Genomic DNA, 24,930 nt, shown 5'->3' on the forward strand with positions numbered 1-24,930 from the left:
GCCCTGATCCCCCCACATACACACACGCCCTCTGCCCTGAGCCTGCACCCCCAGGCTCCTGCCCTGAGCCCTGTACCTTCTCATACATACCAGCCCTCTGCTTGACCCTTCATCCCCCCACCCGCAACCCTAGGCCTGACTCTGGTTCCCCACCCATAACCAGCGCCCCTCTGCCCTGACACCTACACCCCCTCACATACCCAGCCCTGACTCCAGCCCTCTGCCCGCTGCTGCGTCTGGGGTTCTGGCTGACGGACCTTCCCAGCCGCGGGTCCGGCTGCAGGCCCACTCAGCCCGCTTGCCAGCCTAGTGTGAACAGAACCCAGACAGCGGGGGGCTGAGCGGGCCGGCAGCGTAAGATCAACATTTTAATTTTATTTTAAATGAAGCTTCCTAAACATTTTGAAAACCCTGTTTATTTTACAACACTAGTTTAGTTATGTAATATATAGACTTATAGAGAGAGACCTTCTAAAAAATATTAAAATGTATTACCAGCACGCGAAACCTTAAATGAGAGTGAATAAATGAAGACTCGACACACCGCTTCTGAAAGGTTGCTGACCCCTGCATCATATAATCCCATCACTACAGTTTAGTTTCTCAGCTTCATGGAACAAAGCAATTCTTCATGCTGGGGGTACCCCAGAGTGTTTTTTTTATGTTTTGCTGTAATGCTTTCATGTGTTTGTCTGGCCTATAGAGCACTTAGAATGCACTGCACGCTGCTATAGAAGAGGGTGTCTCTTGTAAGTTTCTTTGCTAGTTTTCTTCATAGAAGAGACATAGGCGTGGTCTACACGAGGGGCGGGGGGGATCGATCTAAATTATGCAAGTTCAGCTACGTGAAAAATGTAGCTGAAGTCGACTTACTTAGACGTACTCACCGCGGTGTTTTCATTAGTGTCAGTTGACTGCTTCTGCTCCCCTGTCGACTCTGCCTACGCTTCTGGTGGAAGTGGAGTACAGGAGTTGAAGGGAGAGCGCTTGGGGCTTGATTTATCAAGTCTAGACTAGATGCGATAAATCGACCCCTGCTGGACTGATCGCTGCCTGCCGATCCTGGGGGTAGTATAGACCTACCTCTAATGTACAGAATAAGCCTTGTCTGTTAGCACACAGTAATTTGGCTGTCCTTGTTCCAGGTTTATCAGTTAAACAAAGTCTCAGCACAAGTGGCCAGAAAAGCAGCTGATGATGTGACTGCTCAGACAGGTGAATGTTGTTGGTTTGTTTTTTTCCTCCTTGTATTCAAACATTCCCTTCTATATGTTCTGTTGTCTCGTTACAAGCTTTGAAATATTGTGACTTGGGTTGGTGCAGTTGGTTGCATCTGGAAGCAGTGATGCTACAAGTTGTCTTCCAAGAGAAGCCTAATGCATGAGTGACTTATAAGCTATTCAGATATGCAAAATGTTACTCTGGTTCGTTCACAAGATGCTGAGTGATTCTTGGGAGTCTCCAACTTCCACTGAAATCCACCTGTCTGATTTCACCCAGCATCTGCCAGGAAGTGCTCAGTAGCTCACAGCATCAGCTCTAAATGGGCAGTCATTCCTGAAAATGACCTCTTCATCTACATCTCTGTTTAGCAGAGACCTACCTGTCTAACAAGAACACTTGATAAAGGGATAATGTAATTTAGAAGTTTTCGAGTTTTCTCTCTCATTCTAACACCAAGTTGCATTTTCTGTTTATAAACTTGTCATTAGATTGTCCAGACAATAGCTCCCTGATTTAGTTCTTAAATGTAAGAATTAAGGAACGTGCCTTTTTTTTTTTTCTTAGTGGTTCTCTGTTCTTCATAACTAAATGTAGTGATAAGAATATCTGTTATATTGCACTGGAATTTCTCTTTATGGCCCTGTGCTGTGCATTTAAAAGTGAGCAGGCAACCGAGTACTTAAAAGAAAGCTTGGACTGAATTGATGGCTTGCAGTGGTATTGTTTCTAAATAGCACTGACTCTTATGGGATAGAATCAAAACTGCTCAACTATCCAAAGCTAATTTAGATTCTCCTCTACCCTAAGTGGTAGGGACTTGTGCTTTTGGAACAGGAGGCTCTGAGTTAAATCTACATTGTTGCCATAATGTCTTAAGAGATTGTTACAATAGTATTGGTGGCTAGAGTTGATGCGTGACATTTCTTCCCTTGTCTAGCGAGTAGGCGATTTGTAGCTGGTGCTATGGGTCCTACAAACAAGACGCTCTCTGTGTCTCCCTCAGTGGAAAGATCAGACTATAGGAACATCAGTAAGTATTTGTAATTTAATTCTATTCTACCTTTCATGATACGTTACAGGAAGATATGAGACAAACCACTTAAACTAATTCTTATTTACAGCTTTTGATGAGCTGGTTGAAGCATACCAAGAACAAGCTAGAGGACTCTTAGATGGAGGGGTTGATATCTTGTTAGTAGAAACCATATTTGATACAGCCAATGCCAAGGTGAGACTTTTGGGAAAAGTTGGAAGTGGTTTGAACCTTTTATTAAATGCCTGAATAACAAATTCTTGTGTGGGGACTAAGGGAGAAATTTTCCCTGTATATTACTGACCCATCTTATGTTGAAATTCTGTGGAAACTATTGTGGACTAAACGGACTCATATGTAGGGGTTATGCATTTTAAAATATGTGCAACTGTATAAAACACATTACATTCACACTCTGGATGTATATAGTAGATGTTTGTAACACAGACTTTAAAAGCTTGGTTATCCTACATACTGTAGATGTGAGTGATGAATAAAAGTGTACAAATCTTAGCAAGTGCATTGATGTGATTTTTGGGTCTAAAAGAGCCTCGGGCTGCCTAGCTGCTAATACCACCATAATATGTTTGAAAACCTAGAGGTTTCTGGGGGTTAAGGAATGCCCTTGAATGTAGTACGTTCTTCCAGAATCTCCAGCAATATTGTATGGTAGGTTCTGTGTAAAAGGCTATTCAAGCTTCATTAACTTGTTGTAATCTTTATTATTAAACAGGCAGCTCTCTTTGCGCTCAAGAAACTGTTTGAGGAAGAGTATGATCCCAGACCAATATTTGTAAGCACAAAACATTTTACTAACTTTAACTAAAATGATCTAATGTTTGTACGTGTGGTTCCCTAACAAGACTGAGGTGGCAGCTCAGCTGGTGATGGCATGGGTGCATTTTTAAAAAAACAAAACACACACAGTATAACATGCAAAAAGTCAGTATGTTTTCTAGAATTGCCTTTTTTGTCTTGAGATCTTTAGAACAGTGGGAAAACATTACTCTCCGTATCTTATAAGAGAATTTGAGGTTAAAGCATTATTATTTGTAAAGCTTCATACTTTCTCATGGCCCTTCACAGATGAGTTTTTTTAAAAGAAAGTCAGGTACCTTCCCCAGAAAGCTTACAATCTAAGGTCCCTAATTCAGCTGTGTGTTGTGACTTAAGGGAGATTCCGTGTGGGCCCAAGGATCTGCTTGTGCATTGCACAGTGCAGGATTGGGCTTAAATAATAACACATGTGGAAGTTATTGATCGTGAGGGAAGGAGGAGGGCTGTGATCATAGTTAGACTCCTTAGCTGTTAACATCAGCCAACAAATTGTACATCCCAAGGGATATTTATTTAATGAAAATAAAGGTTAGCACAGTGACCCTCTGAAGCTCTTTGGTCAGAAGTTTATCTTTCTACTTGCTAGACCATTTGGAGCGGTTGAACCAAAGCAGGAAATCAAAAAAAAATTTTCTGTTCAAAGTGATGAAAGGCAACCCAGCACTCTTCATCTTGTTTTGGCTTTTGAGAGGGCAGTATTAATAACACATTCTTCTCTCCCATCCTCGCCCCCTCCCCTCCCCGTCCCCTTGTTATCCTAGGTTTCTGGAACCATTGTAGATAAGAGTGGACGCACTCTCTCTGGCCAGACAGGAGAGGCATTTGTCATTAGTGTATCTCACAGTGAGCCACTTTGGTAAGAGAATGTGCTTTCTTGAGTCCATTATTCTAAGACCAGAAGGTAGTGGTAAGTTTTTTGTAAAACTTACTGTCAGCAGTAGATTCTTAACCATGCTGTCTGCAACCATATTTAACCATGTATGTCGCTAGCATATTGTAATGTGGTTTCCCTGTCAGGTGTGACCAGGAATTATTTTCCTGAGAACCATGGTGTAGCATACCCCTCTTTTATGAGTCCTTATTACTGTTATGCAGCTTAATAAAGTTCCTGTCCATGCTGGTAAGGTAAATGGTGCTAGAACCCTACAATTAACAACTGGCCCTGAGCACAGTAATATTCAAATGCTAGTGGTGTGGTTCTGAACCAGTGTTGCCAGGACCTATGTGAGTCCCATGATATCAGTCTTCAGAAGCAGGCAGGAAGTGAAATAACTACTTTCTCGTATAGAGCGATGGAGCTGCTTTTCCATTCTCTCTCTGAAGAGAGTCACTTCTCTACCTTCCTTGCCCCATAGGATGTGTGAACTGAGGCTTGAGCCACACTGGACTGTGAACCATATTGGAAAATGGAGTTTGTCTAATATAGACAAGGCCAAACTGTTTTAAAACAAATTTCAGAAGCTGTGCTTGGATTCGAAGCCTAGTCTTTCAAATTTACTTTGCAAACAGTTAATGTCTGGGGTAGGCTGGGCTTAGATAGATTTGGTGGAGGAAACAAATAATAGTTACAAAAAAGAGCCGGGAAACAAGAAAAGAGATTCCAGTATCAGATCATAGGGCTAAGTCATGAGATGTCATTGCAGCATCCTTTTCCCTGATTTTTTACAAAATTTCAAACATTCACAAAAATTTTCTCAAAAAGGTGTATTTGTTCTGAAAAATACTTGACACTTCTAGGTAATTATTTAGTAAAAATATATTCTTTTCCATGCAAACATAAATGCTAGACTTTTTTTTAAAATGAAAGCTAATGTTCTGTAAAATTTGGCAGCTGCGTAAGACAGAGCCCTGCATGTAACCATGCTTTCCCCTCTTCCCACCCCCATCCTTGTGCTTTTCTATATCCTTTTCTCTGTTTCTCTAGTTACATACTTTTTTTGTGTAAATCTTTATTTGCCTCTAGTTAGCAAAATTTTTCTGCAATTTGAAATATTTTCATTTGCTATTAGACATGTACTCAGTATATGTTGTGACAAACCATTCTTTGTTTTTACAACACAATCCCAGTTAAGAACAGTAGTCTGTCATCCCCTGATGCAGAAATGTGAAACTGCACTAACATACAATGAACCCAGCTTTTCTGACATGTTCCCCCTCCCCCCTTCCCTTGAGGATCCACTTTCCCAGACCAGACTGTGCTGCAAAAGTAACATATGGAGTCGCTTGGAAGAGGGTGCTACTTGATTCGCTCACTGTCACAGCCTAGAGATCTATGCTTGGCCCAGATCTCAGCCTTAGACAAGGTGCTCATGACTCTAGTGTCTCTAGGGAGGATAGAAGGAGCACTGGAGCAGAAACTAAGACTGTATTAAACAACATTTAATACAGTACTCTGGGCCTGATTCCGATTTACACTAATGCCACTTTACGCTGTCATGGCAAACAAAGCATTAAAATGAGAGTGAGTTGTATTTAACCCCACTTTAAGGTCCCTTTACGCTACTAAAGTGGTGCAAATGAGTCTGGCTATCTGTGTCTAGTTGTGCTCCCTGTAGGGAGCACATTATACCCATTCTTGGACGTCTGCACATGCTTTCAGTTTCTTCCTGAGTGCGATTTGGAGTAACGAGTTTGAAGTGTAAATCACTGTTTTGGTTTGGGTCCTGGTTAAGGATCTTACACACACTCTCGCTCTGTGTGCTATCAGCATAGCTGATAGGTGGCAGGACATTCTCTGTGAGCAGCTCTCAGATGTGGGGTTAGCTTCCTCCCTTGGTCTGACAGAGCCCTGTTGTGTATGTGTATTGTGGTCACATTCAGGGAAGCAAGGCTCTCATGAACCAACTGCTTTGCACACAGAGAGTTCCTGCCCCAAAGAGCTTTACAGCCATAGCCTATGACAAGAGACAACAGGTGGCTATAACAAACAAACTGGGGAAGAGAAGGGATGGCCACGATAATGGTGCACTGTAACTGCTGCTTATTATACTCACCACAATAATTTCACCAACTTCTGGCCTAAGTTTGTTGGCTTTGAGGCATGATGAAAGGGTCATTTAATTTCTCAGACTTTTGCCTGAGGTGGGGGAGTGGGCTGAGCTGATTGGAGGATGATATTTGTCAGGAAGTACAACGTTTTGCCTTTAAATTGAGTAAGCATGCTACAGGTATCTGATAGGCGTACTTTCAAATTAAAAAAATTACATGGTGCCAGCCTCATGTCAGCTGCTGCTGTGAGAGTAAATCCCTCAGAAGGTCTGGAGAAATGGTTTTGATACACGATACGTGGTATGTCCAGTGAGAGTGTCAAAATATTTTCATTCATTGATTGCACTAGTTGCCTTTAAAATATCTTGCCATTGAGGTGAGGCAAAGAGAGAATGACAGATGAGCCTGTGTTGAGAGACAGATGGAGCTGAGATAAGGCAGAGGGAAATGCAGCTGGCTATGATGAAGAGACAACCTGGTGGGGGAAAAAAAAAGTGAGCTGCCAGTGTATAAATCAAACATGACATAAAAGTGTGGAGTCAATTGCATTTATCTACATTTGGCATGGATGGCCTTATTAACTATCCTTATCTTTACGTCACTTCAGCAATCCTGACTGTTGAACCCTTCCTTATATCATGATAATAAATGGTCTTTTCATCTTTGTAATGACACATTTCCTGTGCTACAGTGCATGATGTGTGTCTGGGGGCCCATATAAGTGACTTATCTGTGTATAACCTCTACATGCTTAAACACAAAAATCAGTGCGGGAGGTTGTAAAATGATTCCCTTGAAACCTATGGTATATTTAAATAGAATGCTCCAAGCCAAACAGAGTTCAGAAATACTATAAAGTTACACACTCAGCTCTTACACCACAACCTGTTAGAGTAAGGGGAGTTGCATATTGTTCAAGTATGGAAAAATAATTGTACAGTATGCAGATCCCCACTCTCTGGCTGTTAGAAGCCAGCTGGAGCTCAGAGATTTGTATACTGCCTGTACAGTTACTGCTTAGTAATTGCACAGCCATCATGTAAATTCTTTTGCTCTGATTCGCAGTTACCTGCATAATTGCCACCCAGGTACACGTAAGAAACATACAGTAGTTGATTTGACATTTTTCCTACTCACCCCAGTCCAGAACTGAGCTGTCCCTGAACTCTGGGAAGTTCCGTGGGAGTGTGCACACTGTACCATCCCTACAGCTCTCTCTGTGGCGGACTACTTCAACTGGCTGTTGGGGTTGCTGGGACAAAACCATGGCTCTGTCTCCTTCCCATCCCTTTGGGGTAGCTTGTGTCCCTCTTGAGGCACTAGGAGTTACTGCTGATATGCCTTTTACCTTTATCCCTCAGAAGCAATGTAAGAGCCAGTCAGTTTAGCACTCTGACTTTTTCAATGACGGGGGGTGACTTGTAGTCCATTAGAAGCATGGCTTGGTGTGAACGGGAGATCAGGGAACAAAGTATGTTAAAGGTCTAATTCTATATGTCTGGAGCATGCAAAATTCCCTTTGACATCAGTGTTGGAATGTTAGCTTTATTTGGATTCAGGAGAGGGCCCTAAGGGTGGCACTTGCCTATCTGATGTTGAAAGAAAATGTGTTTGTGCCTAATAGGCTGGTGAAATTGTTCAAGAAGCTTATGCATGTGAAAGACCTCTGCTGTAATGTCATCTAATGGAGCACTCTAGGATGATAATGCCATTGCGGGGAAACTAAATTAATTCTTTGCATCTGTCTTCACGGCTGAGGATGTGATGGAGATTCCCAAACCTGAGCCATTCTTTTTAGGTGACAAATCTGAGGAACTGTCCCAGATTGACGTGTCATTAGAGGAGGTTTTAGAACAAATAGATAAATTAAACAGTAATAAGTCACCAGGGCCAGATGGTATTCCAGAGTTCTGAAGGAACTCAAATGTGATATTGCAGAACTACTAACTGTGGTTTGTAACTTAACATTTAAATCAGCTTCTGTACCAAATGACTGGAGGATAGCTAATGTGACAATTTTTTAAAAAGGCTTCAGAGGTGATTCCTGGCAATTACAGGCAAGTAAACCTGACTTCAATACCAGGCAAACTGGATGAAACTGTTGTAAAGAACAGAATTGTCAGACACATAAATGAGCATAATTTATTGGGGAAGAGTCAACATGTTTTTTGTAAAGGGAAATCATGCCTCACCAATCTACTAGAATTCTTGGGGAGGGGGTCAACAAGCATGTGAACAAGGGTGATCCAGTGGATATAGTGTACAGATGCTCCCCAATTTACGCATCGTTCCGTTCTGTAATGCCTTGCATAACTCGAATTTTGCATAAGTCAGAAATGTATACCCAACAATTACGTGCCCCACCCAACACAAACATTTCTAGCTTACAGAATATTTTCCGTAAATGCGGATTTGCATAAGTCGGATTTGCGTAACCTGGGGGGTGTCTGTACTTAGATATTCAGAAAGCCTTTGACAAGGTCCCTCACCAAAGGCTCTTAAGCAAAGTAAGCTGTCATAGGATAAGAAGGAAGGTTCTCGCATGGATTGGTAACTGGTTGAAAGATAGGAAACAAAGGGTAGGAATAAATGGTCAGTTTTCAGAATGGAGAGAGGTAAATAGTGGTGTCCCCCAGGGGTCTGTACTGGAACCAGTACTACTCAGCCTGTTCATAGATGATCTGGAAAAAGGCTTAAACAGTGAGGTGGCAAAATTTGCAGATGATACAAAACTACTCAAGTTAATTAAGTCCAAAGCAGATTGCGACGAGCTACAAAGGGATCTCACAAAATTGGGTGACTGGGCAATAAAATGGCAGATGGAAATCAATGTTGTTAAATGCAAAGTAATGATGGAAAATATCATCCCAACTATACATACAAAATGATGGGATCTAAATTAGCTGTTACCACTTGAGATAGATCTTGGAGTCATTGTGAATAGTTCTCTGAAAACACCCACTCAATGTGCAGTGCTGTCAAAAAAGCAAACAGAATTTTGGGAATCATTAAGAAAGGGATAGATAATAAGACAGAAAATATCATGTTGAATCTATATACATCCATGGTACACCCACATCTTGAGTACTGCATGCCGATGTGGTCCCTCCATCTCAAAAAAGATATATTGGAATTGGAAAAGGTTCAGTAAAGGGCAACGAAAATAATTAGAGGTATGGAACAGCTTCCGTATAAGGAGAGATTAAAAAGATTGGGACTTTTCAGCTTGGAAAAGAGATGACTAAGGGGGGATATGATAGAGATCTATAAAATCATGACTGGTGTGGAGAAAGTGAATATGGAAGTGTTACTTACCGCTTCTCATAACACAAGAAACTAGGGGTCACCAAATGAAATTGATAGGCAGCAGGTTTAAACCTAACAAAAGAAAATATTTCTTCACACATTGCACAGTCAACCTGTGGAAGTCTTTGCCAGAGGATGTTGTGAAGCCCAAGACTCTAAAAGAGTTAAAAAAAGAACTAGATAAATTCATGGAGGATAGGTACATCAATGGCTATTAGCCAGGATGGGCAGAAATGGTGTCCCTAGCTTCCATTGGCCAGAAGCTGGGAATGGTGACAGACGATAGATCACTTGTTTGCCTGTTCTGTTCATTCCTTCTGGGGCACCTGGCATTGGCCACTGTCAGAAGACAGGATACTGGATTGGACGGATCTTTGGTCTGACCCAGTATGGACATTCTTATGTTCTTACGTCTAAAGGTATGGCTACGCTGGCACTTTACAGCGCTGCAACTTTTGCACTCAGGGGTGTGAAAAAACACCCCCTGTGTACTGCAAGATACAATGCTGTAAAGCCTCAGTGTAATCAGTGCCGCAGTGCTGGGAGTGCGGCTCCCAGCGCTGCAAGCTACACCCATAGAGGATGTGGTTTACGTGCAGTGCTGGGAGAGCTCTCTCCCAGCGCTGGCGCTCCTACCACACTCACACTTCAAAGCGCTGCCGCGGCAGCGCTCCAAAATTTCAAGTGTAGCCCAGCCTAAATCAGTGAGACATAGGATGTATTCGGTGAGTAAATTCAATTGTACAAGCTTAATACTGTCAGTAGACAGCCTTAACTGATGCACTCAGTTTCTTCCAAAGTTTAAGTGTTTTAGCAAAGAAAAATGTATCTTAGCTGGGCAGATTGAGGCGGTTCTTTGATCTTTCTGTTATCTCCATTTTTTCCTGTAGTAGAAGGCAGTGCCTCTTTCTCATTTAATCTGAGCATTTTGGATCTGCTTGTACTTTCACACCTACAGTGTAGAAAGCAGTAGGTACAAGTGTTGCCAAGATATCTGGTCAGTTTCCAGCTGCCCTTATATTCCAAAGCTTGCTTCACCATTCCCTGTGTTGCAGCAGGCTGGTACCTCAGTATGGTAGAGAAACAGCAGATTTTTTGGTAGTAACAGTATTATATAAGAGCACAATTAAGATGTTCCCATGGGATGTTGCAAACATAATGAAGCTTTTACATACTTCCGTGAGGAAAGTGGGCAGTACTTAATTGGAGCAGGTTGCTAGATGGCATGAGGAAAGTAATATATTGTGAGTTCTGCAGGGGTTGCTCCAGCCTCTTCCCAGTGGGGGAGCTGACATGGGCTAGACTGAAGGGAGGGGAATGGAGAGGCTGCACAATGCATCTTGTGGGCACACATTGTTATTTTTTTAACAATATGCACTTAAACGTGTGTTTTATCTGTTATCCTCAAAAGAAGAATAAAAATGTATACAGACTGGTTTTAAACTTCATATTTGTCAGCTCACTGGTGCAACATTTATTCAGAAAAAATCAACAGGAAAAAACCTAAGCCAATAAATAAATTTAATAATAACAATAAACAACTACAAACTTCTGGTGGGAAATTATTTAAGTAATTCCAATAGCTAATGACTTTAAATGTGAGAGTGCACTGTCTGAAATAAATAGGGTGAAATTCATTAAGGACAAATGCAAAGTAGGAGGAACAATCAGTTGCATACACATAAAATGGGAAATGACTGCCTAGGAAGGAGTATTGGGGAAAGGGATCTGGGGGTCATAGTGGACCATAAGCTAAATATGAGTCAACACTGTGATGCTGTTGCAAAAAAAGTGAACATCATTCCGGGATGTATTAGCCAGAGTCTTGTAAGTAAGACATGAGAATTAATTATCCTGCTCTATTCCATGCTATTTAGGCCTCAACTGGAGTACTGTGTCCAGTTCTGGGTACCACATTTCAGGAAAGATGTGGACAAATTGGAGAAAGTCCAGAGAAGAGCAACAAAAATGATTGAAGGTCTAGAAAACATGACCTATGAGGGAAGATTGAAAAAAATTGTGTTTGTTTAGTCTAGAAAAGAGAAGACAGAGAGAGAACATAACAGTTCTCAAGTACATAAAAGGTTATTGCAAGGAGGGGGTGAAAAATGGTTGTTCTTAACCTCTGAGGATCGGACAAGAAGCAATGGGCTTAAATTCCAGCAAGGGAGGTTTAGGTTGGACATTAGGAAAAACTTCCTAACTGTCAGGATAGTTAAGCACTAGAATAAATTGCCTAGGGAGGTTGTAGAATCTCCTTCATTAGAAATTTTTAAGAGCAGTTTAGACAAACATCTGTCAGGAATGGTCTAGATAATACTTGTCCTGCCATGAGTACTGGTGATTGGACTAGATGATCTTTTGAGGTTCCCTTCCAGTTCTATGATTCTGTGATTATATTTTAAATTTAGCCATTTGCACACGGTAAAGTAGACTATTTGGAAGATTTGGAGACTCAGAGCCATAATATAACAACTCATGCTGCGGTCAATCTGGAGCAGGAGACCTCAGTGCTAGAGAGGGTTAATTGAGCACAGGTATTGTAGGAGGCATCACCCAAAACCTTTGGGTTCTGTCCTCTGGCCTTAGCAGCAGCTGGAGGAAGCAGTGGGCAGGAATGGGGATGAATGTTGATTCTATGCACCTCGTGAGCCCCTACCAGTTTGTAAACCTTAGTGTTGTCAGCCTGGGCCAGAGCATGTGCAGCTGCTGCAGGCACGTGGCAGGGAGCCACACTCTGGAGATGTGAACCAGGCAGGAAGGAAGTAGGAGAGCCATTTCAGATTTTGGTAGTGGAGGGCAAGTTAAACTGATTTCAGGGGCTACTTAGGCACCTGTAAACTAGTTTTTTAGCAGATAATAACTAAGAAATTAGCTGTCAGGAGCACTGTGTCTAATTCCTGTATGAAGAAATTACACACACACAACAGTTTTGGAGCCTTAACATAGGTATCAGAAACACAGTTGATACTTTGTACACTGTCTTAACATAGAGATAAATAAAATCTGCTTCCTTTCTTCACCAGACATACTCTGTTACTAGTGGGAGAGTACCATTGTTACCAGTGTTTCTTTGTTGTTTTTGTTTTTGCTTTAAACCAGGAATAAATGCAATTTTTATTTTTTCAGTATTGGCTTAAACTGTGCATTAGGGGCAGTGGAAATGAGGCCTTTCATTGAAACAATTGGGAAGTGTACGACGGCCTACATCATCTGTTATCCCAATGCAGGTGTGTTTTATGTGTGTGTACACAAAGGAAATTAGTCTAGCCTTTCCATACCACTAGAAGTAATACACCAGGTACCTAATTTACAGGTCAATCACAGTGTACACAATGTAGTAGCTCATCATCTTCAGTCCATTTTTTTGTTCATATTTCAGCACCCAAAGAGGCTATTCTTGTCCTAGAAGCTTGTATAGTGTGAATTATTTGATCATTCTCATAAAAAGGTGGATCTAGAAGGTTGACTGAGCAGCTATACCTATCAACTTCAGTCAGAGCAGTTTCAGGTGCATGGTGGATAATTTAAATCTTTTTGGGGCTCACTCTTGCAACCTTTGCTCTTCTGAGTAGTCCCAATGAAGTCATTCAAGCTACTTGTTTTAATAGGGTCCACTTATGTGAATACAGTGTGAAGGATCAAGCACTTTTATTGCCCCAAGACAGCTTTGAGAAAACATTTTCTGTGAAAGAGAGAGAAGTAGGGATGCACGGGGAAATAAAGCTCCGTTACCCAAAACTCCTTTGGGAGCATGTATGTAAACTGGTTTTATTTTCTAGCAGCTCATGTATCTGATATTCTAGCAGTTTGCTCCCAAACTCTTTTCTATATTCTTTTAATATCCAAAATTTTATTTCTTCCTTAGAGACAGGATTTGAAGCTTGAAAAAAAAAATAATTACTCTGAAAAGCTGATAGTTTAAGACCAGGCCAGACTACTACCTGCAACTTCGTAATTAAGAAAAGACTAATAATTTTTTTATTTATTTATTTTTAGAAGTGTAGCAGCTACTCAGTTGAAAGGAAACGAAACGACAGAACTTTAACAGCACTCAGTAGCTATAGCAGCATAACTGTTAGGTTAAAGGAAATAATTTCTTTAAAAACAAATCCCAACACTTTTTTCCTACCTTACTACATTCCCCTTTCCAACTCTTCAGGAAATAAATGTCATTACTACTATAAGTTAGAAACACATTTAGAATTTAAAATTTAAAAAAAAATTAGTTGTCATGAGGCATCCCAAACACTTTCAGGAGCAACTAATAACAACACACTGAATGATGATCAGAAGTGCAATGAGACATTTCAGTTCTACATGTGCAGCTGCTTTAAATGTCTCCTCTTTGTGGGGTTTAAACGCATTGTAATACTCTGAAAATATTTCTCAAGGTCTCCCCAATGCTTTTGGAGGTTATGACGAAACCCCTGAAGTGACTGCCAAGCATATAAAGGTAGGGAATATTTCTCATGAATGGGTTTTACCTGTCACAGTAATAGTAACATGGTTGTCTCTGCATTTACTTTATGCAATCTTACTGTAGCACTTTAATTGGTTCTCAAACAAATATCACTTGGGTATTTAACTGGGGTCTGTTTTGTATGTTACAAACACCACTTTTCCCCAGCAGTTTATAACCAGTGTGTTGAATGGTGGCACTTGGTGACTCAGATCAGGAGAAACTTCTATTTAATGAATTTTGAAACCCTAAGTCATTCTGGCTTTTTTTCCACCCATTAAGTTGCAGGAAGGTTGCTTAGCTTGTGAGATCCGTTGATCAGGTGATACAGGTCACAAGCACTTGCAGTCTTTTTCACTCTCTCTCTTACTCTCTCTTTGGAAATAATTCATTACATAAGAGGGCAAGCTAACTGTGAACATAAATCTGAGTGGGTTTTTTGAGTTCCTGTGCAGGAAACCTGCAGTGAGAAAGAAGCTCACTTAGGTAACTCTAGCCTAAGTTGATGGTTTCCAGCCTTTTCCATCCTGGGATCCCCTCCCATCTAGCAAAGACCCTCTTATAGAGCAATAAAGGAAGGGCAGGGTGGTTACAACCCCCTGACAACTGATCCTGACCCCCAGGTTGAGAAACCCTGGCCTGAGTTGGCAGACAATGCAAATTACAACAGTTGGAAATTTGGTTTCCAAGAGGATTTTCCCGCTGGTGGAGGAGGAAGCTAGCTACTGCCTGTTAACTGTCAAGTAATCAAAATAAAACTGAATTACGTTTTGTGAATTATCTTGTAATATACAAGTGCTTCAAAACAATTTGTAAAATAGGGAGTTAAGTACCATACAGGAAACTGAGCAGCCTTTATGCGTTTGGCACTATCTTGCACAGTCATAGCATTTATAACCACTTTTGGGAGAGGAAGAGCGGTCTGTGACACAGGTTTTTCCATTGCTCGCTCTGCAAAGTGCTATTTGACCTTTGCTGTCCACCTGAGACTAGCAGAGGGATCTGGGCTTTAAAGTGTCAGCAGGAGGGCAATATCTGAAGCAGTGTGGAGCTTTGGCCTTGTGTGTTTATTTTCAAATGTAGACATGTAAATCAACACTTAGTTTTAGACATTCACATCTGCAAATTTGGTCCACAGCTTTTAGGCCAGAGACAAGAGGGTTGCCATACTAGCATCTGGGAGTGAATGGAGTGGAAGGAATAATAAATGTTACAGGGAAGTAATAGTATTGAAACCAGAGGGGTAAAATTCAATGGGCTTCTTTGAGTTGGGTTTAATTCAGTAACATTGCTTCATTTTGTTTTTCTTTGGGGAGCTTTAGCTTGCTTGATATTTGGTGAATATAGATTTTCTTACCTTCTTTTCTGTGAATTGCCTGTTATTGGTTGCAGTTATCAACTTGAAACTAAATAGTCTTTTCCCTGCACACAGAGCTTTGCTTTGGATGGTTTGGTCAACATAGTTGGAGGTTGCTGTGGAACCACTCCAGCCCATATCAGGTAACTTCACAGGTAATGTTAGTCTGTTCAAATGCACAGGAAAGGAAGATATCCCTGTTCCTCCAAACTGGAGTTCCATGATTTGTATTAAGACCTCTTCACAAAAAGAATAAGACAATGCACTTGAGATCAAGGTGGGGCAGAAAGTGCTGTGCTCCTGCATTAGTGGCCTGTTGTTGCGGGGACTGGAGGGTAAAAACAAGTGCAATACACCTGATCCCCATCTTGACTAAAACTGTTCCAGAATAAAACCCTGTCTTCTCCTTTCCCCTCCTCTGCTGTGCTGCTCCTCTAGCTTTTGTGTGGTAATACTGAAAAGCTGCTGTGAAGGGAAAAGGAAAAACGATGCAAAGCCATGGCAAGGATCTGGGAAGGTTAAAATGACAGCCCTGTCTGGTTGGGAGAAATGTTTCGGTACAGCCCCACTAGAAATTATAATTTGGAAGACTTCCTTCCTCCCTTTATTCCTTCAGCATTCACAAGAGGCAGACCCCTTCTTCCATGGGGATAGGGAAAAGCTATCCCTTCTGAGCCATTGTTGCTCTGATGTCCCGTGTGAGTGCAGGAGGCATGGCACGTTGCCCTCAGTTGATTGCGAAGCCAAGAGAGGGAAGATGGACATGCTGTCATAATAGTTGTGTTCATTCTGGGTTGCCTCAGGGCCATTAGGAGAAGCATCCCAGCTCAGAGAGTTAGTGAAATCTGACCCTTGTTGCTGCTATACAACAATCCATGTTTGAGAAATCAGGATTTTAATGGGAACCTCTGGGGCTGAGCAGTAGTGTGGAGTATCTCTCTGTCCACCCATAAGTAAGGCTAAGATTTTTTTCATGGTTATTTGTAGTAAAAGTCATGGACAGGTCATGGGCAATAAACAAAAATTCACAGAAGCCGTGACCTGTCTGCGGCTTTTGCTGCTGCAGCTCCATGGTTTCTCCTGTCACCATGATGGCTGGGAGCTGTGGGGTCACCCCCCAGCGAGGCTGTTGCTGGAACCCTGAGGAGGGCCCCCTGAGGAGGCTGTTGTCTGTCACTAGAAGCCTGCCGGGGCCCCGCTGGCTGCCAGCCCTAGTCCCGCGGCCCCAGGGGCTGAAGCAGAAAACTTTATGGAGCAGATTCCTTGACTTCCATGACCTATGTGACATAAGCGTAGCCTTACCCATAAGTAAATGTGTCATCTGGTGGGGGTGGTGATCTCCCATTTTGTATCTGATAGAAGTCTTTAGCTCCATACACTTACTACAATTTGGATATAACATATTTCTGAAAAGCATTTATTTTTGCCTTTGGCTACCCAAAATGAAACATGTTGTTGTTGTTGTTCTTGTTTAGCAGGGCTGAATTACAGGGGAGAAGGATGTCTCTGTCTAGTACATTTCATTTGAATATTACACAGAGGATTTAGATTTTAATTAAAAATTTATATTCTTAACTATGGAGCTTTTTCTTTCCTCCTTCTGTTATTCAGGGAGATTGCTGAAGCAGTAAAGACATATAAACCTCGTATTCCCCCCTCCTTCGTTTCAGAAGGGTATATGCTGCTGTCAGGTAAGCGAGAGAATAACAGCTTGAGACTTTTGTCTTGTGACATGTACTGAGTTACTGCTCTCTAGAGACCAGAAGGGGTGGCCAAGATCCCAACTCCATAGCCAGATACACTAACTTCTGAAAGTTGTGCATCCAGATCCAAAGTTCACAGCTTGGGCCCATCTCGAGTTACAGCTAAAGAATTAGTGAAACTATCAGAAATGTCTCTTAGACCTGATCTTCGCTGGTCTGAGTCTTGTTTAATAATAGCCTATGTATTTTTCATCAGTAGATCTCAAAGCACTTCGCATAAAAGGATAAGTATGCTTATCCCCAAGTGCAAATGGAGAAATTTAGGCCCAGAGAGGTGAGCTGATGTGCTGCAGGTCATGTGGCAGGTGAGTGGCAGAGCCAGGAATAGAAGCCAGGTCTCCTGATCCTAGGGACATAAATGCCCTGTTACTGCTGGTTCAGGTTTATAACACTGTTTGACTAGTGAGGATGGAATTAACTCATGGTAAATCTGAATCTAGAATGTGGTTTTTGACTACAGTTTGGCTCTGTACACATGAGCTTGCCAAAACCCTAGCCAGGGTATCATAAAACATTTGCAACAGTAGCAAGATTTCAGTCCTGTCTTTTCAGGGTTGGGTTTGATTTCTCAAACCAATTCAGCATACATTAAACAAATCAGGTCTCAGTCTAGGGTCTGCAGCAGGAGCCTACCTGCTCCCAGTAGGTCTTACTCTCAACTGAGCTGCTTGTTGTTGTCCTTTTATCAAAGATCTGCAGGGTATTGCCTGATCTCTGGGTTCAGACCCATGGCTGGGGATGTAGCTAATTAGTCACAAAATGGGAGCAGTGATGTCAAGCCTGACTCTTAAAGGGCCATATCACCTTATGTTTCCTGTGTAATGGGAATCTTGTTTGATATGTTTCTTAAATCCATCTGTAAGGCCAATATACAGTATTTGGGGCCAAAAGCTTCTGAATATTTTTTTTTTAATGAATTGGGAAATTTTTAATTGGACAAATTAGCCATTGCCCTTTAGGAGCCAGGAAGTAAGTTACTCATCATCCTTGTTGGGTACATTTCCAAAGTGATAGCAGAAGGATTTAATGTCACAGTATCAAGTCACATGAAGGTGTTTGCATGTTTGGAAGTAAGCCCTATCCTCAGCATTATTAATCTTATTGAGGAAGTAATATTTTATACCATTTATCATTATTTTAACTTGTGGTTCTCATAACTTGGGACAGTGTTTTCAAGCTTGGATTTCAGAGGTGTTGAGCATCATCTGGTTCCATTGACTTGCTTCCATGGAAGCTGCATTTGATCATTGCCTCTGAATCTCAAGCCAGTTATTCAGGTGCCTAAAGTTTGAAAATTACAGCTAGGACTGGTTTATTTTATATCAAGTATAGTGCAACAACAAAGTTTAGAGGCCCAACCTTGCAGCCATTCCACATGCAAAACCTCATTGGTGTTGATGGGGAGGATGTGCCCAGAAGAACTACAAGATAAGGATGCTAGAGATACATGTATGAGGGTGTGGCTGTGTAGAGTTGCTTTCTTCTAGAGGTTGTCTCCCATCAGCATACTCGTGGTGCCCCACCTACGGCAGTATTTTCTGACCCTTTGTCTACATTGTAAAGGAGATACAGCTGCTAGAGCCTACAGTTAAGAATTTTGGTATTGAAAGAGATTTTGTCCATTGCCATGACAATTTAGCGGACGAAATGATTCATTCCAATTTCAGCTTGATAAATTGAGGGATCCATATTCCCACAGATAAACCTGGCCTTATCTCTTGGACTGGCAATAAATTGTTTATTCTCTACAATGTCTCCATTTTTTTCTACATCTTTACATATATTTTCTAAAATGTCCCTTTAAGGTCTTGAGCCCTTCAGGATTGGCCCATACACCAACTTTGTTAACATTGGTGAACGCTGCAATGTGGCAGGATCAAAGAAGTTTGCTAAGCTCATCATGGCAGGCAACTATGAAGTGAGCATCCCATTTAATTTACGCTTCTAACACTCCTTTTTCTAAACAATTATACAATTACAGTATTTTTCCATTCCATTCCATTACTGATTACTTATGAGGTCTACATATAGTTCTTCTCCCACACCAGCTATAGGAAAGTAAAATCTCCTTTTTAGTTTTCCTGTTTTTTCTCATTGCTCTTACTTAGGTTCCTGGCTGAGCATAATAGCTCTTGATGAATCCACAGTTAGGGTTTTGCCAAGTGCTTTGTTAGCTAGTGTTATTGAAGAATCTGTTTCTCCTATAATACTAGCTGTACAGCCAAGGAGAAAATAGACAGAAAATAGAAAATAAATATTTCTTGATTTATGCTCTATCCTCAGCAATCTGGAGCTAGAGATTGAAGCTGGCGGGAGGAGGGGGATGGGGAGGTTTATAGGAAAAATGCCCAAGAAAAGTTGGTCGATACAACTTAGAACAATGCCAGCTCAAAATGTAAAGACAGAGGGACAGATCCTCAGCTGTTGTAAAATGTCATAGCTCCATTGAGGCAAATGGAAGTATGGTACTTTATACCACCTGAAGATTTGCCCCCAAAGTAGGTTGTTCTACTGTTTCATACCATAGAAATAAGAGCTTTCGTTGGAGTGAGACCTCCTAAAATGTGACAGCTGAGTCTGGCATAAGATGAGGAAAACTGAACCACAGTTCGTTGGGGCTTTGAGAAATAGAAAGGTGTTCTGATTTTGTTTTGTTTTCCGCCCCCCTCCAATCAATGAAGTGACAAAAACAAAGCAAACAAAAAACATAAGCATTCAAATAACGTAAGAAGGACTCTAATATTCCGTTCCTAACACGCACTCATTGTTTTGCAGCTTAATAAACATGGAACAGCCTCCAGTAATGAAGAATATATGATATGTCTACACAACAAAGAAAAATCCGCGGCTGGCCTGCTCAGGCTTGTTTCATTGCTGTGTAGACTTCTGGGTTTAGGCTGGAGTCTGAGCTCTGGGACCCTCCCACCTTGCAGTGTTCTTGTGCCCAGGCTCCAGCCCAAGCTCAGAAGGCTACACAACAATGAAAAATCCCTGCAGCCTGAGCCCCGTGAACCCGAGTTGGCTGGCACGGGGCAACCGCGAGTTTTTCTTTGCTGTGTAGATATACCCTGAGAGGCAAAGAAGATTTTAGTTTTTGACTTACAGGTCCTTACTGTAGTCTATCCCAGAAGGCTATTTTCCCGTAATCATTTGCAATCAGAACTGACTGTGACCATGTAAAGCTTTGATCTTTTCAGTAAAACACATTGCTAACTATGTTTAAAATTGAAGGCACTGCCAGGCCATTATGTCAAAATCACCACATTTTTGCAGACAGAATGACATCAACTTTGCATTACTAATGATTTCTGGGTTGGCATATACATAGATTCCCAAGCCAGAAGGGACCATTTTGATCACCTGGTCTGACCACCTGTATAACACAGGTCATAGAATAATTCCTAGAGAATACCTCCTTTAGAAAAACAGCCAATCTCAGTTTAAAAAATTGTCAGTGATGGAGAATCCATCATGACTCGAAATTGTTCTAATAGTTAAAAATGTACGCCTTGTTTCTGGTCTGAATTTGTCTAGCTCCAACTTCTAGCCATTGGATCTGTTAGACCTTTCTCTGCTAGATTGAAGAGCCCATTATTATGTATTTGTTCCCCATCTAAATACTTACATTGTAATCAAGTCACCCATTATTCTTCTCTAAGCAGAAAAGGAGATGCTCTCATTTTGATAATCTACAACATAGGGTGAATTCAGAGAGCTTTGTTTGAGAAAGTGAAATAATGTCTTCACCATGATTAACTCATTTGATCTGCTTATTCATTTTAAATCCCTTCTTTAGGAAGCTCTGAGTGTAGCCAAGGCCCAAGTTGAGATGGGAGCCCAGATTTTGGATATCAATATGGATGATGGAATGCTGGATGGGCCGAGTGCTATGGCTAGATTTTGTAACTTCATTGCTTCGGAACCTGACATTGCTAAGGTTGTACTTGATTCATCCCACAGCACATTCAATCAGATTTCTTTTGATATGTGAATCACAGTTCGGTAAATGTTGATACGGATTGTTATGTTTAGTAAACAGAAGTGTGTGTATTTAGGTATCTTCCACTAGTTTTGTAATGGGAAAGGCATCAGAATTTGGTTTCTTTCCTTCCCTTTAGAATAGCGTCACATGTGCTAAGTAGCATGCAGCAGATGGCCTTTCACTGTAACACAGATTTTAAGCACACTCCTTCTGAGCTGCATTGTCTTTTATTGCCAACTCAGAGGCATGCTGCGTTTTTCCTTTCGTTGGCAGAGCAGAATATCAAGTCCTTTTTAAAATCACTATACACAATCTAAAGTGGTAGTAGAGTGCTGTGCTTAGCAGTGTTCTGATACATAAATCTCATCTGTTTGCAGAATAAGGGTGCAGAGTTGGCTGTAGACATAGGAAGGTTCTCCCACATGATACTAAAACCTGTTGATGCCAAGCAATTTTGCTTTCTCAACACCAATACTTGCATGCTGGAAGATAAGCCAGGGGGAGGACAGCACGGAAGAGAGAGAGATCTCTGTATAACATGCATATTATGGAGGCACCATAGGAGCTCTGTTTTTAGACTTGCATTGAGATTTGTACTGAAAGCAAGTTTTCTGTGTGCTATTTTGTTTGTAGATTTCTTCTGTTTTTTTTTTTTTTTTTTTTTATTCCTTTCCTTAAGCTTGAAAACCTGACGAATGTTGTGTTTGCTTTTCCAGCCTTTTGTTTAAGTTGGAGGATGGTAGTCAGGGAAAATTTTCTGCTAATTTGCACTTCCCCTCTTTATCTTTCTGCTGGATTCAGGTACCGTTATGCATCGATTCTTCAAATTTCTCTGTGATTGAAGCTGGCTTGAAGTGTTGCCAAGGGAAATGCATTGTGAACAGCATCAGCCTGAAGGAAGGTGAAGATGATTTCCTTGAAAAAGCAAGAAGGATTAAGTTGTACGGAGCAGCTGTGGTGGTCATGGCTTTTGATGAAGTGGGTCAAGTGAGTGTCACTTCCTTATTATGTGACAGATTTCACTTTTTGAGATGACAGGCTCCTTATTCCCATAGGAGGAGGAGGTAAAGTGGCTGTGTAGTTAGGGTCTAATATGATTAGAGGCCTGTAGAATCTTAGCAACACTTTTTGTTACTCTGATCTAGAGACGTTTTTGACCCTGTTGGCCTGATTGTGTTTAGATAGACTACCCGCATGGATATAGGCTATTTGAAACCACTAGGTTGATTGAATTGACTGTACCACTCTAGAAGAATAAGAGTGACAGAATCAGACCTGAGCTACTAATAGGGCAGCTCCAGGCCCCATTGTGGGAGGCCAAGGTCTGCCAGTAGTAGCAGCAGTATTGGTGTGCCACAAGGCTATGCCACCTGTACTAGATGATGATCGCGATAATGGAGTAGGCAGGAATTTTATAGCAGGAATATAAATTTTCTGTTAAATTCTATACTACTTTTCCACTTCAGGTTTCTAGTTCAGAAATTGATTGGCATATTGACCAGAGAGAAGACTAAGCTCAGATCTATTTGTGAATTAGTTTTGTTCTTTCCAGAGCTGTCTTAGGTTTTGCTGCGATGCTGGAAGTGGGGCCCATACCAGAACCGTATAGTCTCTCTCTCTCTCTCGATCCAACCTACCTTTCTCTAATGGACTGAACCAAGACCCCTCAGCTCTGAACACGCCTAAACTTGGACTTAGAAACTCAAAATTTCATCTTTCCCAAGTTCATGGTGTTCGAATTGGTAACTGATTCATGAGAGACCTGCAAACTTAGTGCTGGAACTTTGATTCCATCCTGTCTTTGTGTCACACAGCAGAAATGCTTTCTTTTCAGACCCCCTGTGGGGGAAAAGATGACCACCCAGTTGATTTTGAATCAGACAAGCCGAGGCTCCTTTATTGTTATAACAAGATTACAAGTATGCATACAGGGAGAGACAGCGTGTCCCCATGCAAGAGGGAGGCTGCCCCTCTCCTTACAAATTTTACCAAGCTTATAAAGGTTAAAACCGCAAAAGTCACGCATTGACATACCCATATTGGGTTATATTGCTAATACTGCAAATTAAAACTAATATCAGCATAAATTATTGCAAATCAGCAAGCTATTTCAAAACATATTTCATGTGTTTTGGCAGCTGTTGAGATGGTCATCCTGTACCCCTCCTTGCGGTTACCTTAAGCAATAATTGCCACACTATACTTGCCTATAGATGAGCTAGCACCCAAGGGACCCCTTGTCCCCCTCCTAGTTCCTCTTTTGTCAGTGTTACATACCCCTGTTTCTTCATATCTCAGTGCCCTAAATGCTGATAAACAAGGTGATCTTATTTAGCATTGATTTAGCTAAAGCTTGAGGCCTGCATATATGGGCCTATAAAAACAATTGCAAAGCTTACTTAACAAGATGAGAACCAAACCATAACTGTTGGTTATACCTTGTATCTAACGAGACGGGGGATCTCTTTTTCCCTATCACCCCTTTTTTATTTTTCCAGGCCACAGAAACGGAAACTAAAATTGCAGTGTGCACCAGAGCCTACCACCTCCTTGTGAAGAAAGTGGGCTTCAATCCAAACGATATAATTTTTGACCCCAATATTCTGACCATAGGGACTGGAATGGAGGAACATAACCTGTATGCAATTAACTTCATCAATGCAGCTAAAACTATAAAAGTGAGTGTTTTTGGCTGTTGCTGTGGTGTTTTACTTCATGCAGATCTACTTAAAAAATCCCAGTGCTTCACAATAATTACTTCCAAAATTAATAATAGTGGACTACTCCTGTGAACTGCAATAGTTTCTCAACACTGCTATGGTTCCAGTAGGAAACATTGTACGTTATATAGTGCTCTAAATTTAGCTCAGTCCATAAACTGTACCATAAATATATTGGTATTAATGAAGTGAAGTAACATTCATAAAATGTCAACACTCTGGCCAAAAGGCCCCACTCAAGACATGTGAAAGCTGACTCGTCTAATTATTGTGATTGGATTATAGCACTCAAAAACCTGACCTAATGTAAGACTTTCTTTACTTTGTGTTTAGTCACAATACACCTGTTGGGACAACCAGAAATAAAGGGCATCACTTGTATAAAGCTGTGTCACCCATTCTACCTTTACATTTGCGGGGGCAATGTGATGGGTTCTATTTGTTGCCAGCCCTTGCAAACAGATTGTGTATGAGATATTTTCTGAGAGATGGGCAGGCAGCACCTTGTCCTGGATCAGTTGAACCCAGAAAAACTCTCCAGTTGCCGGATGAGATTTGGGATTCCAAGCTAGCCCAGTGTATTCCTGTAGCATGTCTCTAGCTTTGTGTGTTAAGACCCTTTTGGCAGTGGAATCACTGAGAATGGAGGAGCTCTTCCAGGTCTGGTTGTTATGGGAAGTGGAGGTGGGTTAGTTGTCCACCTTCCCAGAAGAGGGCTGTCAGACGCTCCCTAAAAAACACAGTTCAAGTTAAGAGTGTGTGTGTGAACTGGGGAGACAAGCCTGCTGGGAGAAGGCAGCTGGATGCTGGGTATGTGAGTAGCAGAGCAATGATTGATTCCCTTTGGGAAGACAATGATTTGGGGGGGTCCATTGTTCTTTCTACACTTCCATAATCTGAGCTGTTCAGAACCACAGTTGCCCAAAACCTGATCCAGATATTTAAAAATCACAAAATAATTCCAAAACCAGGGATAACCTTGGAAGTGTTGGCAGTTAACAGATGTGCGTGTTCTGGGAGATGGGTGACTTTCAGGTTTAAAATAGAAGAAATGGTGGATTCTCTGTAATTTGAAGTCTTTAAATATGATTTGAGGTCTTCATTAACTCAGCCAGAGGTTAGGGTCTATTACAGAGGTAGGTAGATGAGGTTCTGTGGCCTGCAATGTGCAAGAAGTCAGCCTAGATGATTATGATGATCCCTTCTGGCCTCAGTCAATGAGTTTCTCAGTTTTAAGGAATTAATGAATTCATCCGTA

At 41.3% G+C, this 24,930-nt stretch overlaps 1 protein-coding gene across 1 annotated transcript in view; it reads left to right on the plus strand.

Moving 5' to 3' along the window:
* Nucleotides 1-24,930, plus strand: part of MTR (5-methyltetrahydrofolate-homocysteine methyltransferase) — an 85,536-nt gene that overhangs the window by 14,610 nt on the left and 45,996 nt on the right. The window contains 13 exon segments of the mRNA XM_075064182.1: nt 1,146-1,215; nt 2,162-2,254; nt 2,346-2,452; nt 2,991-3,050; nt 3,856-3,950; nt 12,518-12,618; nt 13,783-13,844; nt 15,283-15,350; nt 16,819-16,898; nt 18,776-18,888; nt 20,767-20,907; nt 21,754-21,939; nt 23,451-23,630. Coding sequence (XP_074920283.1) covers nt 1,146-1,215; nt 2,162-2,254; nt 2,346-2,452; nt 2,991-3,050; nt 3,856-3,950; nt 12,518-12,618; nt 13,783-13,844; nt 15,283-15,350; nt 16,819-16,898; nt 18,776-18,888; nt 20,767-20,907; nt 21,754-21,939; nt 23,451-23,630 — 1,356 coding nt within the window.

The sequence above is a fragment of the Chelonoidis abingdonii genome, chromosome 3, assembly GCF_003597395.2.
Source record: "Chelonoidis abingdonii isolate Lonesome George chromosome 3, CheloAbing_2.0, whole genome shotgun sequence".
NCBI lineage: Eukaryota > Metazoa > Chordata > Testudines > Testudinidae > Chelonoidis > Chelonoidis abingdonii.